This window comes from Colossoma macropomum, unplaced genomic scaffold (assembly GCF_904425465.1).
Source record: "Colossoma macropomum unplaced genomic scaffold, Colossoma_macropomum, whole genome shotgun sequence".
NCBI classification, from domain to species: Eukaryota; Metazoa; Chordata; class Actinopteri; order Characiformes; family Serrasalmidae; genus Colossoma; species Colossoma macropomum.
In genome coordinates, this window is record NW_023494804.1 from 22,562,978 (window position 1) to 22,579,702 (window position 16,725).

Below are 16,725 nucleotides of genomic sequence, written 5' to 3' on the forward strand. Positions count from 1 at the left end.
TTTAACTGACCATTTCATTTTATTTTAAGTCTTCGCAAATGTTTCTTCTTCACAATACAGAGCATTTAGTCCCCCTGTACAATGCTATAAAAAGGTCACAGGAACAGCACACAAACATACAAAATAGTTTAACAAACTTTTTTTCTCAATACATTTTCTACCCTGGTACTATGACCCACCATAGCAAAACTGATTCAGTCAAATGTATACAATCTTATTTACACAGGACCATTTGATCAAAGTGCTTGTAGAATCCTGATTAATGTTTAAAGATAGGGTTATGTACAGTGTTTTACAAATGTTCTAACAGCACTCCTCTTATAGAGTTTGGATTTCTTCCCCCCTGGACAGACACGAGAAGCTTTATAAGAATGTGCTTCTGGAGGTAAATGCTCCTAAGTTTAAACAAAAAAGGAAACTTGCATCTTAAAAGACATCACTGCCTAAAAATATGCATTTCAAATTTAAATAGTCACACACACACACACACTCACACAGAGGCCCAAAAAAAAACTGACAATGCTTGGATTCTGTCTGGAGTCTCTGGAGTCTAGACTCTCAATGCCTCAGAGCCAAGAGCTGTTTGATGCTGAATCATTTTAGTGGGGCAAAAGAAGGGTAGAATCAGTGAAAGGCCATATGCTTGATTCTGTAATGCTTTGGGCAGAGGAAGTAATCCATCGTCGTATTCTCACACAAGAGGACGCACACCACCCCCGAGAAATACAACTGCAAAATGCATGTCGGAAGGCATCTGTCAGTCTGCTGCAACGGCAGCGGTTGGCAAAAAGGTCCCAAGTGGACAGTTCATGAACGGGAGCAGTGTACAGGCCTGGTTATGACAAGTCATCCTCTGTGTTTACCACTGAAATCTAGAGAGAAAAAAAAGCAAATTTATTCTCAGCTTAGTCACATAACAGCTTCTGGTGGGAATATCAGCACATTTAAAAACTAAACACAAACAGCAAATCTATGTACTGCCCCAGTAGAGTATCCTCTACCAGCACTGGGGTAACAAGTCAAAAATAAGTACTCTGGTACAAATTACTCATTACTTCTCTCAAACTGTAATAACATCACTTTCTGGAGAATGTAATCTCACGTCCCATTACTTGCCTTAAATGTTACTCTGTAAAACCCACTCATCTGTGCCTGTACAAGGGAAAACCTGGTCATTTTCCCTAAATTATTCTGAAAGAAAGTGCCAATCATAGCAAATGTCATTTAAAAAGCCTGTCACTCTTCCGGACTTTAAATGACACAGCCAGTAAATACATGATTAAAATTATGAACGGCTAATGCTTAAGAATTGAGAAACTAGTCAGTAGACACCATTCAAAGACAGCTGCCTGCGAATAAAGTCTAAAATGTAAAGCTTACATAGACGCTCCTGAATGAAAATCAAGTCTGGCCTGTTTAGGTGAGGTTGAAGCTCTCCAACATGAGGATCTTTATTTCATTCTAGCGAGTTCAACTGCTCCAACTGATTGTTCGTTGCTTTCCGTGCTTGTGCTGTGCATATTCACAATCTAAGCTGCACAGTCAAATTCTTAGGTCATTAACTAACATGTATAATTGAAACTAATTGAAACTGGCCTCCACACACAAGATCACATTTAGTAAACTATGATTTTAAACATAGTTTAGAAGGGAGAAAGATGAGGATGGATGTCTAGTGTGGCTGATGTGAACTGAAAAACTGATTAAAATGGAAGTGTGTCTGTTCCATCAAGCAGATTTAAAATGCTTCAGAAATTCATTCAGTGCAAGCTGCCCTTAAGGCAGGGAGTTTAAATGTTTTATCAGCAAGGCTGTGCATTACTTTTAATCAGCCTGCTTTTTGAAAAACACTTGCAAGTCCTTGTGTGCCAGCATTATACTGAGAAAAATAAAATATTTTGGAACACTGTCTGCCCAACTGTGTGCTTAGCTTAAAATAAATAAATAAATAAATAAATAAATAAATAATAATTTAGATCAGTAGTTAGATCAGCAAGAGTCTGTCACTGTATGGGAACGTATTAGTGGACAGCTCCCACATCTGAAGGCACCATTAATGCTGAAAGATATATACACACACACGCATTTTGGAGCATCATATTCTGCCTTTTAGTCCATGTCTTTCAAGGATGTCTATGCCTATTTCAATGACAACGCCAAGCCCCCCACACACACACACACACGCACACACACACACACACACACACGCACGTTAGAACAGCATGGAGACTGGCCTGCCAGTGTACACAAAAGATGGTGTGTACCATTGAAAACAGTGCATTATGAAGTGCAAATAGATATGAAAAGTCCTGTATGGTTGTGCAGCTGAAGACTTGGATAAGGATGGCAAATGGCAAAACATTCCACTTTCAAAATTAAATCAACTGGTGTCTTCAGCCGCCAGATGAGTAAGTGTTCTTTAAAGGAAAGGTGTTGTAACAGTGGTAAGCATGTTTCTGTCCCAATGTTCTGAATGTGTTGTAGGCATCAAAATGGAATAATGAATTAAATTAAGGTCAAATAAAAGCATAAACTTACAGCAGGATACGTGTGACCAACAGAGGCAGAATGTCTGCTGATGTCGATGTTCAGATCCTCTTCTGTTGTTTTCAGGTACACTGGATTGTCAAAGTTCATGCTCTTTTTGTTCTTCAGCTGCCAGTTCCGCCACATTAAGTATCCTCCTGTTGCGGCCATGGCCAGCAGCACTAAAGGACCAGAGAACATTGATCTTATCTTCAAACAGCCCTCAAGTACAGTATCCATTCCAAAGTAGTTGTTTTTCAAAAGCTCCTCCCACCCCACCCTCAGGATACATCAGAATGAGGTTTTCCTAGTCTTAAAACCAGGAAACCCCCCTGTAGAGATTGTGACCACTGTAGAAGGCCAGTAGGCATGGTTACAAAATATACTATATTGCCAAAAGTATTCGCTTGTCTGCCTTCACACACTTATGAACTTGAGTGACATTCCATTCTTAATCCATAAGGTTTAATATGATGTCGGCCCACCCTTTGCAGCTATAACAGCTTCAACTCTTCTGGGAAGGCTTTCCACAAGGTTTAGGAGTGTGTTTATGGGAATTTTTGACCATTCTTCCAGAAGCGCATTTGTGAGGTCAGACACGAGGGGTTGTTGAAGTTGGACAAGAAGGCCTGGCTCGCAGTCTCCGCTCCAATTCATCCCAAAGGTGTTCTATCGGGTTGAGTTTAGGACTCTGTGCATGCCAGTCAAGTTCTTCCACACCTAACTCGCTCATCCATGTCTTTATGGACCTTGCTTTGTGCACTGGTGCGCAGTCAAGTTGGAACAGGAAGGGGCCATCCCCAAACTGTTCCCACAAAGCTGGGAGCATGAAATTGTCCAAAATCGCTTGGTCTGCTGAAGCATCAAGAGTTCCTTTCACTGGGACTAAGGGGCCGAGTTCAACTCCTGAAAAACAACCCCACACGATAATCCCCCCTCCACTAAACTTTACACTTGGCACAATGCAGTCAGAGAAGTGATTTGTCACTCCAGAGAACACGTCTTCACTGCTCTAGAGTACAGTGGCGGTGCTTTACACCACTGCATTCGACGCTTTGCACTGCACTTGGTGATGTAAGGCTTGGATGCAGCTGCTCGGCCATGGAAACCCATTCCATGAAGCTCTCTACACACTGTTCTTGAGCTAATCTGAAGGCCACATGAAGTATGGAGGTCTGTAGCGACTGACTCTGCAGAAAGTTGGCGACCTCTGCGCACTATGCCCCTCAGCATCGCTGACCCCGCTCTGTCATTTTACGTGGCCTACCAGTTTGTGGTTGAGTTGCTGTCGTTCCCAATCACTTCCACTTTGTTATAAAACCACTGACAGTTGACTGTGGAATATTTAGTAGCGGGGAAATTTCACGACTGGACTTGTTGCACAGGTGGCATCCGATCACAGTACCACGCTGGAATTCACTGAGCTCCTGAGAGCGACCCGTTCTTTTGCAAATGTTTGTTGAAGCAGTCTGCATGCCTAGGTGCTTGGTTTTATACACCTGTGGCCATGGAAGTGATTGGAACACCTGAATTCAATGGTTTGGATGGGTGAGTGAATACTTTTGGCAATATAGTGTATTTAGTAGTGATTTTTCATATTGCTTTAAATGTGTTTTGTTTCCTAATAACCATCTTTTCTGGCAAGTGTTTTTTGTGATCACATAGAACATTTTTGGAAAACCGTTCATTTATGTGGTGTGCCGTTTTATCTTATTGTATAATGTGTCTTGATTTAGCCAGCTCAATGGGTATCAGGTATGAGAGACAAAAGCTTACAGTTCGTCTTGAGTGACGAGTACATTTGTAACCTCTGAGGCATCAAAAGCATATGCTATAATCTCAAGTCCTCATCCAAAATGCCCTTGTGTGTTTAGTGGCTCATACAAAATACTTCTGAAATCTAAAATTGACATTTTGGATGAACATCACTCAGTCACGAGCATTAAGAAGTGTAGTGCCACAACTCTTTAAAAAGGACAGAACAGTAAAGCTACTCACACACAGGCAAAATTGCCCAGGCAGCAGCTGATCCTTTGGCTGATTTCACCTCATGTATGGAGGTACTGATATTTCCTTCTATAAGGATATGGGGAAAAATGAAGTATTAGCCTGAAAAAGAGCTCACTGGAATGCAAAAAAGGACAGTGAGGGTTGTTCACTTAAGTCGGACATTCTACAGTTGTATGCAGAAGTTTAGATACCTTTGATCAAATTACATATTTTGTTGATTTTCTGGAAGTGAAAATGAATTAACACACACTATACAGCAAAGGTTCCCAACCCTGGTCCTGGAGTACCCCCTACCCCATACATCTTTGTGTTTTTCTGTATTAACACACAGCCACTCCAATTCTTTGATAGTATCTGGTAAATCGAATCACTACTAAAATGTGCAGGGCAGGGAGTACACTCCAGGACCAGGATCGGGAACCACTGCTCTATAGAACACATGTCTGGAACTGTTCAAATAAACAGAAATTGTGGAGAAAAATGCCATATTTAATATTGTTCCCCATAGTGGATGTGTTCGGGTGGAAATCCACCACTCAAAATGTCTGAATAATTACATGGTAAAGATGTAAAAGTCAAACACAGTATTCAGTGTTTTGATGTGAAATGCTCCATTTGAAAGAAATTTACCAAGTCAGAATTGTTCATAGTGGTGGTGATGTGTGAAGAGTTTCTCTAAAAGCTTCTCACAGAATGTTACTACATGAAATGGTTATGAATATGCTGCCTGATGTCTGAGAAACTGCTTTACTATCGTTTTGAGGTTTTCAGCTAAAACGTATTTTAAAAGGCGGAGAGGTACATGCAGGGCGTTGTGGGGCAAAAGAGGCCCCAAAGAAAACATTTCAGATTTATTACTATTTCACAAATCATCAACATTGACTTATGACTAAGAAGACATGCAAATTCACTGATGGCTTTTGGTTGTAAATAAAATGGCCACCACTCAAGAAATAAGTTTAAGTCTACAATGAAACATTTCACATCCAAACACCCTGAATGACTGTTTACATCTGAACCACTGAATTATGCATATCTTGTAAAACCCCAACAAAACATGTCATTACACAAGGGTTGTTCAAACTTTTGCTCACAACTGTATGCAGGATGTCCAACAAAACCTAGAGTTGTAAAAGGAAAGTAAATGGACATTGTAAAAGAAAATTCTAACTAAAATAGACACTAATGCACAGAGATGGGATGAACGGGATGGAGCTGATGGTATAAAGTCAAAATCAAAACCAAAGCAGCACATGAGCGTCTGACAGGCAGCCAGTTTTCCTTTTGCTAAACCATGAATTTTGCAACACTTAGTAGCAGGTAATCTAAACACCAGCGTTTTCTGAAGCTGAAAAGTCCGATGAAGCACATGGTGCCTTAAGTGGTGTTAGGAGTGTTTAGAATTGGCATTGAGCAATGTGGTGAAGCTTACCAATGGGCTTTGTCTGGGGGGCAACCTTGGGTTTTGGAGAAGCTTTGACTGGAAAAATAATTCATTTGAGACACATCATCCAATTTGTCACAGACAAGTCATCAAGCTAAAAGCTAGTAACTGCACACTACATTAGCTGATAGTTGCTTCAATATTTCTTCACAGCCTGAGTGAAAACACTGCACCTGATGAACTAGGTTATAGTCCAGTTGCTCTAGATCTCCAACAGGTCTATTTTTTGCAAAGTGACCACTACTGTCCCTTCATTAATCAGGACATTAAACAGATGGTAGCAATAAGGTGAGTTAGGGCATTTCTAGCTAAGGTGATGCAACATTAGAACCTACACACCACAGTTACTTACTGACACTACAACTCTATTAAACTTCTCAATGTCATAGCAAGTCAGCAAACATACAGTAGCTTCTTAAATGTCAGCTGGACTGACAAGTCTCTAGAGGTTGTTGAAAAGCAAATGACTACACTATAGACTATGAAGCCAGCTATGAGGCATGGTTTCCATGCACATGCAGTCTGAAGGCTTGCAGAGGGAGACTGCATTACCTTGAGGATGTGTGGTGTGTATGAGCACCCGCCCATCATCTTGTGGGGCATCTGTAGGAGCCACTGTTACAAGAGAGCACAGTGATAACACTATGGCCAAAACTATCTGCACTGCTACATACTTTTCAAGAAAAAAAAAAAAAGGCCCTGTTTTAAATCTAATTGTGTGTTAGCAGAAATAAAGTAGCAAATAGAAAGGCAAAGGACAAATGAGATGCAATATAGGTTTACACAGTAAGCAGCAAGCAGTCTGAGGATGTTCGGTCAGAATGCAGCCACAAGTTTGAACAGCTAACATTCTCATGGGTTTGACATTACTTCTCCAAAAGAAGTAATGTCAAAAAATTTGAGCTAGTTTCTAGGCGACTCTGTGCTAGGTCCTTAATGAGATATGAAATGGCTGTAGTCAGAACAATGGCTCATGTGGCATGTTGATGGGATAAAAACAAAACTCCACACAGAAAACGACAGCTAGGTTTCCATCCACGTATTTGTACGCATATTGTGATATCAAATAAAAAAGGCTTGATGAAAGTGGCAAAATTGAATGAAATCAGAAACAAAATGCATAAAAGGTGAGGACTACTTTTTTGAAAAAAAAACAAAAAAAAACACAAGCACAACAGTGATATTACACAATAAACAAAGGGTGTGCTGTCTGTGCACTGTAATGTAAATGTAGTACTGTAGGAGCAAACACACAATGCAATATAACAAAACAGCAACAAGAAGTTGCTCAACATTATAGGCTTTTTTTAGAAACCCTACACAAAAATAAATAAATAAATAAATAAATAATTTTTTAGTCTCTTGCACCAAGCCAATTTGCCATTTTCTTTTGAGAATTTACTTCAACAGCTGGATGGAAACCTGGTTAATCATAAAGAAAACAAGTGGTCAGTCAAGAAAAACAAATTAAAAAAAAAGCTTATTTATTTATCTGGGATATTCACTATAGTTTGAACTTCTCAACTTACCCGATAACCACTGTTCACACCTGATGCATATGGACATTTGACCAAACATGGTAATCTGAAGGTTATCTATAACTTGGGTATTTCTACAGCCCTCTAAGCCACTGTTTGACTGGGTTTAAATATGCCCATGGAATAATAGTTCTTTACAAAGAGGGGAGGGAAAACAAAAACAAAAAAACCAAAACACACACACACACACACACACACACACACACACACACACTAAATAAAAACATGTAACTGATTTTAGTTTGTTGATCAGATCAGCCATTCAGACATAATGGAGTTTGGGTTCTTTATCTTCATCTAAAGAAGGCATCCATGTCTTAGAGAACCCTTTACTGCTCTTGCATTCTTCATGGAGGCAATTAGGGTGCTCTCCTGCTGCCTCCCCATTGCCATCAATGTGTTGCATAGTAAAGAAAACCCTGTTATTTTGTTTAGGTTTAAGAACCATAAAAGTATTCACACAGTGATGACTGTCCCAAAAACGGCCCCCCGAACTCCAAGCTCCCTTTAGTGTTGTGCTCATGCTTTTGCTTTTCAATGGAAAGTACCATCTGTATATTACTCAACATGGCATGCTCTCTGTGTGAAAGAAGCATTGAGAGCAAGACAGCTTAAAGAGGTGGTGGTTGGGGGGCTGGGGCAGATGGACAGGCAGAGAAGGGGAAAAACAATGACGGTCAGAGCTGGAACAGACCCGTCGGGCTGTGTAAGTGCAAGCTGCCCCACACAAAGAGGACAAAAATGTTAAGAGCACTACTGCAGAATGGAAAGTCCATCATTGCCAGTGATAAAAGCATGTTGTAATTTTTAACAAATTTTTAACTCATAGCTTTTTTTTTGGGGGCAGGGGGGCGGTGTTGGGGGGCAGGGAGGAAAAACTGAAAATTGCGAAAATCACAACTTACAAACACAGATGAATGGCTTGTAAGTAGGAGGTGTTATGATTTTAATTTGATGAAAAATTGTATATTGGCTACACAAACATTTATATTTACATCTGAACAGAAAGGTCAGAAGTGCAAAGTCATACCTGTTCATAGAGAATATAAGTAAAATTGATTAGACAATATCAATACTTATGTAATTTAAAACACAAATGTATAGCAAAATGACAACTTTACAAGAGGACAGATGGATGAAAAAAAGCCCTCAGCGCATTAGGTCAAACTGCCAGATACTTGCCTGGTCTACAGCGCAGGCCGTCTGAGGCAAGCTCCTGACCTTCTGGACATACACACGTGTACTTTGGGGAGTGCTTGTTGATTTGCGGTGCTGGCAGGCACATGTATGAGCAGCCACCATTGTGCATCTTCTCATTGCACCAGTTAGTCCCTACAGAGAGGCAAACACAGCCTTCAGCCACTTCAGCTCAGCTCTATTCTGCCTGCACAATACATTACTTGTTAAACCATTACTGTGATAAAGACCTATAATACCAACACCAAACAAGGCTGAAATATGCAAACAAGCTCTCTAACCAATACTTCTTTACTGTGTGGAGTGAGCATTTTGACCATTCACAGTTCCAGATGTGTCCAAAATAACAGCCCATTCTTGACACTTTAAACAATGACACTTCAACCAATACATTTAAATATACTGCATGGTTAATATCTAGCAATATTTGCAATGCCAGTATTCTGACCATGAGGCTACAATAGCTTGTAACTGCAGCTTTGGACAGAAGGGGCACTGGATTTCTCACTGCATGCAACTCTCCTGACTGTTATTAATGAACACAGCATCCACAGTGCTACTGCACACACCTGACAGCTGGATGAGCTCATGGTAGACAATAATGTCCTGCGGTTCATTCAGGTTGTTGGCCAGCATAGTCACATCTGATCCTGTGAACTTGTTTGCCCCATAGATGGCCTCGCTCTCACCATCTGTCCAGAACACTCGATCCTGTCAAAGACAAACAGAAGGTGGATGTTAAAAAGTTACTACCCACTAAAATGTGAGCTGTACTTAGAAGACTGAGGCTCTTAGACACCCTTTTACACACATAGTTCATCTGCTTGGGTTCGAACCTGGGTCAAGTTGCAATGACTGTTGTCATTCTTCCATTAAATTAGTGTTCATCTGTGACTCAAGTCCCAAGGGTGAGCCTAACAGCATACGTGCTACTATCTTGACCACTTTTAGTAGGGTTTGCTTTTTATGAACACAGATGCACCAACGTGGACACACAAAAGGATGGGGAAATCACTAATGTGATGTTAGTAGTCAGGGATGCCCTGACTACTGTAAAAGGCTGAAAGAAAAATATCATCCTCCAGGATATTCAAGGCACTGCCATGTGGCATAGCAGTAAAGGTCTGCTCTGACTGTATTACAGAACAAGCTGAAATCTATAGCAGCATATTGTCTTACCTCAAACACAGTGAGGGCAAATGGGTGGGCCAGGTAATCCGGGGACTGCAGCACTTTTCGTCGGTTATCCCCATTGAAGTCGACGCTGCAGAGCGTGTGCAGCTTGGAGTCCACCCAGTACAGTCTGCTTTTGATCAGGTCTGTCAAAGACAGCACACATCAACATTTCCACTCCAAATACCAAAGAAGGGTTTCTACTGGCAACTCACTCACCAAGGGTGATTCCATTGGGCCACTGAATGTCTGTCTCAACTAGGACCTGCCTGTCTACCCCGTTCATGCCAGACTTTTCAATCTTGGCTGGTTCTCCCCAGTCGGACCAGTAAAGGAACCTACAATGGCAAGAAAGCCTGTGTCAGGTCAGATTCTCATGTCTTTAGTTATTTAAAAGTGGTTGAGCAATTTCAAATTACAAAACAAACGTAGAAAATACCCAGAGAGAGGATCCACTGCTATGGAAGCCGGCTCTTTCAAGCCACCACCAAACAGCACTTTCCGCTTTGTGCCGTTAAAATTGGCCACAGCTATCGTCTTACTGCCCAAGTCTGACCAGTAGATGTTCTTGTAGATCCAGTCCACTGCTATTCCCACAGGCATTTGAACATTATCAATCACTTTAGTGTAGGTGCCTATATCATCACGTTTGTCCAGGACTGTGCTGTGGAAACCAAATCAATAAGCAAACCCAAAATAAGACAAACAGAACAACTCCACGTTTCATCACAAACCGGTAATTAGTCTTGTAAATTGGATTTAGAAAAATTAAGACATTTTTGCAATATTAAGAAGTTATATTTTTGCCATATCGTAAACCTTTCATTTCAACCTTTGTAAAAACTCCACCTCGAACACCATCACAGCCTGTGAGACTAATATAATTTACCCTAAAACAGCTGACAGGGTAAAGCATGTCAGAAAGCCACGTTTTACCTGAAGATGGCTTTCTGTCCCAAATCTGCCCAGAAGATTCTCTGCTGGGTGAAGTCTGCATCCAGGGCCACCGTGTTGCGTAGCTGTTCCACTATCTGTGTATACTCGCGGCGCTCGAGCCCCAACTTCCGGATGTCCCTCCGGTTAGTGAAGATCAGACATGGCTCTTTGCCTAGAGTACAGGTGACCGGGAGAGCAATGATGGGTGAAGGGTTGGCATGATGGCATAAGCCCTGATGACTTAACAATGTTGAATAAGTAAATACACATCACCGTGTAAAATTCATAGGCCATCCATTTTTAATGTTGGGGGTCACATATTAAACAGAAAACTACAAAGAAGCCTCAACAACTAGCTGGGTGTACATAACATCAAAATTCTCATTATTTAGGGTGTCCATTTGCCTTTATTGCAGCTTCTATTCTTTTCAGGAGACTTGCTTTTGAGTTTTCAAAGAAATCTGCAGAGATTTTTCTTCTTTTCCACACCTCCAAAGTTCAGTCTTTGAAGCTGGATGCATTTTCTGCTTCTCGAGATTCTCAAAATAATCCCAAACACATTCAATGATGTTAAGGTCTGGACTCTAGCGAGGTCAGTCTATTGTTCGTAGAACACCAGCAGCTTCTCCATGTAGTGACGGAGTAGCACTACAAAGCAACACGTTGTGTGGATGGCAAGATAATTCCAATTCTAGCTTAAATGTTTAAATAAGGTGTATCTATGCAGACGTCAGTGATAAAATCATGTTAATTTGATTGTTTGCCGAACTATTTCGTCAAGTACTGTTTATCTGATGGGGACAGTTTGGGTGGTCTACTGGGTATTTAAATGGTTGTTAGGAGTCCCATTCACTCTTAGTCTAATTTTTATTTTTGTTCTTCTGAAAGAGAAATGCCCATTATATCATCTAAATCTAGGCCTGGAGGTCTGGAGTTCTGCACAATGTAGTAATATTGCTGCTTAAACATGCATAAGCACAAATAAGCAATTAGTTTCTAGGTTTAGTAAAATAGTAGGAAAAATCATTAAACTTTGTAGGACTGCAGGACTCCATCCCTCCAGGACTGAAATTGGACAACCTTGCCTTACACAACAACTGACTAACTACAGCAAATGAATAAGCACTGCTGATACACTGGCTCAAAGCCAAAGCCTTCAGGCGTGCCAAGCCAAGGGAACTCCCACACTCTATTCAGAGCGACCTTGAGAATTCAGTTTAACAATGAGTCAACTCTGTTACATTCACACCTACCTACTGCCTTACATACTCCTGTGGTGGGATCCATCTGATAGCCGCTGTGACACTCACACTTGTAGCCTCCTTTGAGGTTGATACAAATCTGACTGCAGATGCCAGGGTTTAAACACTCATTGATATCTGCAGGGGAGATATCAAAAGACAGCTGAAGCATTCACAAAACCAAACCGCTGAAGAACAGAACAGCAACGGCATGAACGGGCTTTTAAAAGAAAACCTTGGGATTCAAAAGCACACAGGAACCTTATTTCATGCAAGAGAAACCGGTGCAAACTCTTTAAATGAGAAACAGTACTGTAGCATAACCATGAGACACAAAAACTCCTCCAAACACATTTTCAGCTCCACTTAATCACCGCTAAATCTGTTCTCTCAATCATTAGTCCGAATAACTTCTATGGCCTTGCACGCACCTCCGCAGGTTTTGCGATCGATGAGCTGGAGCCCTGGGGTGCAGCCGCACTCGTAGCCGATCACCATGTCGCGGCAGATATGCGAGCAGCCGCCGTTGTTGAGCAGGCACTCGTTCAAATCTGAAATGAAAAGCAGGCAGGTGTCTCACGTGAGCAGAATATCAATACTAGCACCTGGCAGGAGGCGGACTGAGCCACAGAACAGGAAACACACACACACACACAGAGATCAATATTCTAGAGGTGTGGGTGATGAGAGAAACAGGCTGACTGGAGGAACGCTAGCATGTCCTTGAACTGCTCTACAAAAATGAGTCATACAGCAAGTCAATATTTGTTTTTCACAGCTCACTCCTGTGGCCACAATGTCAGGATGACAAACGCAACAGATGAATTCCTAAAGTAGGGTTCTTCAGGTCCAGTCCTGGAGGGCCAGTGTCCAGCACAGGTTTTGAGATTCTCACTCAAACAATTCCTAAACCTGGCAATTAACAGAGATGTTTAATACAGTGTCTCTGAGCAGGCAAATAGGCACATTGAGCTGGCCTCCAGGGCCAGAATCAAATATCCCTGTCCTAAAATGATAACAGTCATCAAGACAGTAAAATGCAGTCCTTAGAAAGAGGGGAAAAGCAGCTTCTGTCAGTGACTGAACACAATACATAATTAGGGCTGTCAGTCAATTAAAATTAATTGTGATTAAATGCATTTTTTAGCAGTCATTTATCTTATTTGAACCTTTAAGAAAGACTTTTTTTCCCCCATTTGAAAGGCAGTGCATTTTATTATAGCTATCTCAGTGGATAAACTTAAAATAAGCCCTGAATGTAATTACATTTTCATTAAAACCACAACATTTCCATAGCACAAAGAGTTTCCAATTTAACTCATTACTACATCTATACACTCCACTTTGCTATTAACAGGACTACAGGTGCAGATTGCATCATAGCAGCAAAGAGTGCAAAAACAGCTGGGCTTCAGGCTGGAACTAGAGATGGTTTAAAGGGTCAAACTGGGAAAATGCACCGGCAACATTTTCTCAAAAATTTCTGATAATCAATTACCACGTTAACGTTGACACCACTAACAAGAAAACATTTCAGGTGGAAGGTGAAATCATTGTATTTATTAATTTTAAATCAGTACAAAATACGGCTGCATGACGGAAATTGGCCAAGATAGCAACCTGCAGATATTAGCACCAAACACATGGTTGGCAATCTCCTAATTTATTATTCTGATTTTGGCTGATCTGTGCTGCAATTATGACATTAATAATTTGAAGCAGATAAGTGCATTTGTACTGTATTTGCGATACTACCTCTGTGCCAAAATGTCAAAGCATAATTAAACATGACTCACTGTGCTAAATATCCAGTTGCCTCTCTCAACACTGCACTTTATTTCACTGATGTCATTTAAATAAGCAACTGATTTTTCAAAATGCCAGCCTGGCTCTTTAAAGAGCAAATTAAACAGTTGTTTAAATTGTGACTTTACCTGATAGAAAGTACTGGAAATGTGCTAGTGTTTTCATGTTAACTCATTTTTCCAAATAAATAAATAAATAAAATAAAATATAAAAACATAAAAAGGACCCAATTCGGCTGTAAAGAAATCTGAAGCTACCATAAGAATTCATAATTAGTTCATCACTAGTATGCAATGCCTCAGAATGCTTATCCAGGATTAGCTTTATGCTTGCTCAGAGTTCCCCTCATTTCTGTTATCACAGTCCTGCAAAGCAGTAACCCAGTAACACTCACTGCATTCTTTGATTGGTTCATCGCTCCAGTCAGGACAGTCCCGGGCCTTGTTACACACTTTGCTCATTTCGATACACTCTCCACTCCGACACTTGAACTTGTCAGGGCCGTTACACTGAGTCACTACACAAATTGTAAAGAGAGAGATGGAAAGAAAAAACAATTAATTCCATGACATCATACATACAGACCTACAGACACAATGATACCATATGAGGCAAAAAAGGTGCGTGCTTTATGCCAAGCCCACTGCTACTATACAGTAGTATTTCAGGGATTGAAACCTGAAAGCTTGTGGGTATGTGAAAATTTTCCATTAGTGAAGGTCTGAAATAACCTGGGTGAACCGTGTTGATTCTAGATTTGACCCAGTTCCCCGCTACGACAGATTTCACACACACTTGGCCTCATTCAATACAATATTTCCTGCCATACTAATTGCTATAAAAAGCTTCAGGAAGAGCATTTAGAGATTGGAAATGATTTGTGGTTCAGCAGGCTCACAGTTTTTGCAGTTGACTTCATCTGTGCCGTCAGCGCAGTCTCGGATGCCGTTGCACTGCCGGCTGCCATGGATACAGCTGCCGTCGTCACACTTGAACTGGTCAGGCCGGCAGGAGCGAGCAGCTGGAGAGGGAATGGAAAAACAAAGACCTAAGAATGACCTTACAGGCCAAACACACAGGAGAGCTGACCTCTAACAGCAGGCCCCGCACACACGCAATTCCTCATATACTTACCAAGCCACAATCAAGCCACTGTCTTGGCATCTAGTCAAAGACTAAACTGCTACTAAAAAGGCCAATTTTTAGTTTTTCCTTGTAGTGGAAGCTCATACCCATGACATTCCAAACAACAGGCACCTAATCTCACAACAGTGTTCAAGTCCCATGGTATATAGTGAAAATATTAAAAAATGTCTGGGCATAATATATTTTGATGAGCATCCATAACTGACAGTGCTTGGTCAAACACTGTCATCTTGCAAACCTAAAGCAGAACTACGAGGAACTAAAAGCGGTGGAGAAGTGAGCAAAACGGGTTCTACATAAACAGGTCGTGCTGTAGACCATCCTCGCTGTGTCCATGCCTCAGTAAAGACATGATCAAGCTTTTATTTGCCAATTTCTTAAAGAAGGTAGATGAGGTTTTTACTGTTGGATGTGCATCCAGAGAATGCTAGTGTGGCCAGTTACACAAACAAACAGATGATGGACAGAGGACACACAGACAGATGAGCTAGCTTGCTAGCGCAATTATGCTTGCAAGGCTTTTGCTTAGCAACTTTCTCCGACTCAACAGCGTAGATGGGAAAACTCACATCAGCCAGGCGATTGATGAGCATACTGCTTATGTACATGTAACCCAAGATTAAGACTGAAAGAGGAGAATTTGAGAAAACTTTTTTTTTTTTCCCCCCACTTTTCATTTACACTTAGGCCTCATTCACACCAGGCATTAAAATGCACTGTAGGTGATTTAACCACAACAGCTTACTATAGACCACTGGAGACTGATGTTAATACTAGGTACGAACAAGGCCTCACTGGAGTGGCTATATAGCCATATGAAGCAGCTAGAATCTTTGGAGTTCTAATTAATCTCACTCGTAAAGTCACCTATAAAGTTAATTAGCTTAAACGTGTCAACAATTTACCAGTACTTGGTATTGGCCACAGTAAGGGTCAAGTTATTAGTGATTGTTATTTGCCCAGAAACATTTTACCATATAGGTGCATTTCTAGTTTAATATACATCTTCACTTAGTTGCATTCCATACACAAGCCACTCACGGCAGTTCTTCTCGTCGCTGCCATCTTTGCAGTCAGCATCTCCGTCACAGCGCCACTTGCGATGAATGCACTCTCCAGTTTCGCACTGGATCTCACTGGATGAACACTTGGCTGGTGGTGTGGGGTTCCTCCCACAGCGCTGTGGTGACTCGTCTGATTGGTCCTGGCAGTCCACGTCGTCATCGCACACCCAGCCTCCGGGAATACACGTGGCATTGCCGCACTGGAACTCAGTTGGGCCGCAGGAAGAGGGAGCACAGTCCTGTTCGTCACTGCCATCACCACAGTCATCCTCACTGTTGCACACAAAGTTCCGTGATATGCAGCGACCACTGGAGCATGTGAACTCCAAAGGAGCACAGGTGATATTACCTAAATGGAAAGCGGGGAAACAAGGGTGAGACTCTACACAGACTAAGGCCAAAGTCTTAGCTTGGACAGAAATTAGCTGATCTGATAGCCAGCCAAGCTTGCTGGTAACCTAATATTAACTTTTAGCAAAAGTTTTTTTTTATTTATTTTTTTTGAGTTGTTAGGGAAGGTACAATGTAGACACAATTATTAAAATTACTTAAAACTGGATAAGTTACTTTTTTGGTGTCAGTTAACAGAGGGGTGATGGCTTCTAACCCCTATATTTTGAAGAAGCACTTTATATCCCAGACTA

General features: G+C 41.1%; 1 protein-coding gene across 2 annotated transcripts in view; it reads right to left on the bottom strand.

Annotated features, from left to right (window-relative positions):
* Nucleotides 1-16,725, bottom strand: part of vldlr (very low density lipoprotein receptor) — a 31,441-nt gene continuing 14,716 nt past the window's right edge. Inside the window, exons 5-20 of one of the 2 annotated variants that reach the window (XM_036594748.1) lie at nt 16,059-16,430; nt 14,770-14,892; nt 14,266-14,388; nt 12,497-12,616; nt 12,078-12,203; nt 10,825-10,996; nt 10,328-10,552; nt 10,108-10,226; nt 9,895-10,034; nt 9,285-9,426; nt 8,701-8,850; nt 6,533-6,595; nt 5,969-6,016; nt 4,525-4,602; nt 2,539-2,708; nt 1-872 (exon numbers count right to left, since the gene is read on the bottom strand). In XM_036594748.1, the coding sequence (XP_036450641.1) occupies nt 837-872; nt 2,539-2,708; nt 4,525-4,602; nt 5,969-6,016; nt 6,533-6,595; nt 8,701-8,850; nt 9,285-9,426; nt 9,895-10,034; nt 10,108-10,226; nt 10,328-10,552; nt 10,825-10,996; nt 12,078-12,203; nt 12,497-12,616; nt 14,266-14,388; nt 14,770-14,892; nt 16,059-16,430 (2,207 nt within the window). In that variant the 3' untranslated portion in view covers nt 1-836. The remainder of the gene's footprint in view (nt 873-2,538; nt 2,709-4,524; nt 4,603-5,968; nt 6,017-6,532; nt 6,596-8,700; nt 8,851-9,284; nt 9,427-9,894; nt 10,035-10,107; nt 10,227-10,327; nt 10,553-10,824; nt 10,997-12,077; nt 12,204-12,496; nt 12,617-14,265; nt 14,389-14,769; nt 14,893-16,058; nt 16,431-16,725) is intronic. The other variant, XM_036594749.1, reaches the window with a different exon arrangement.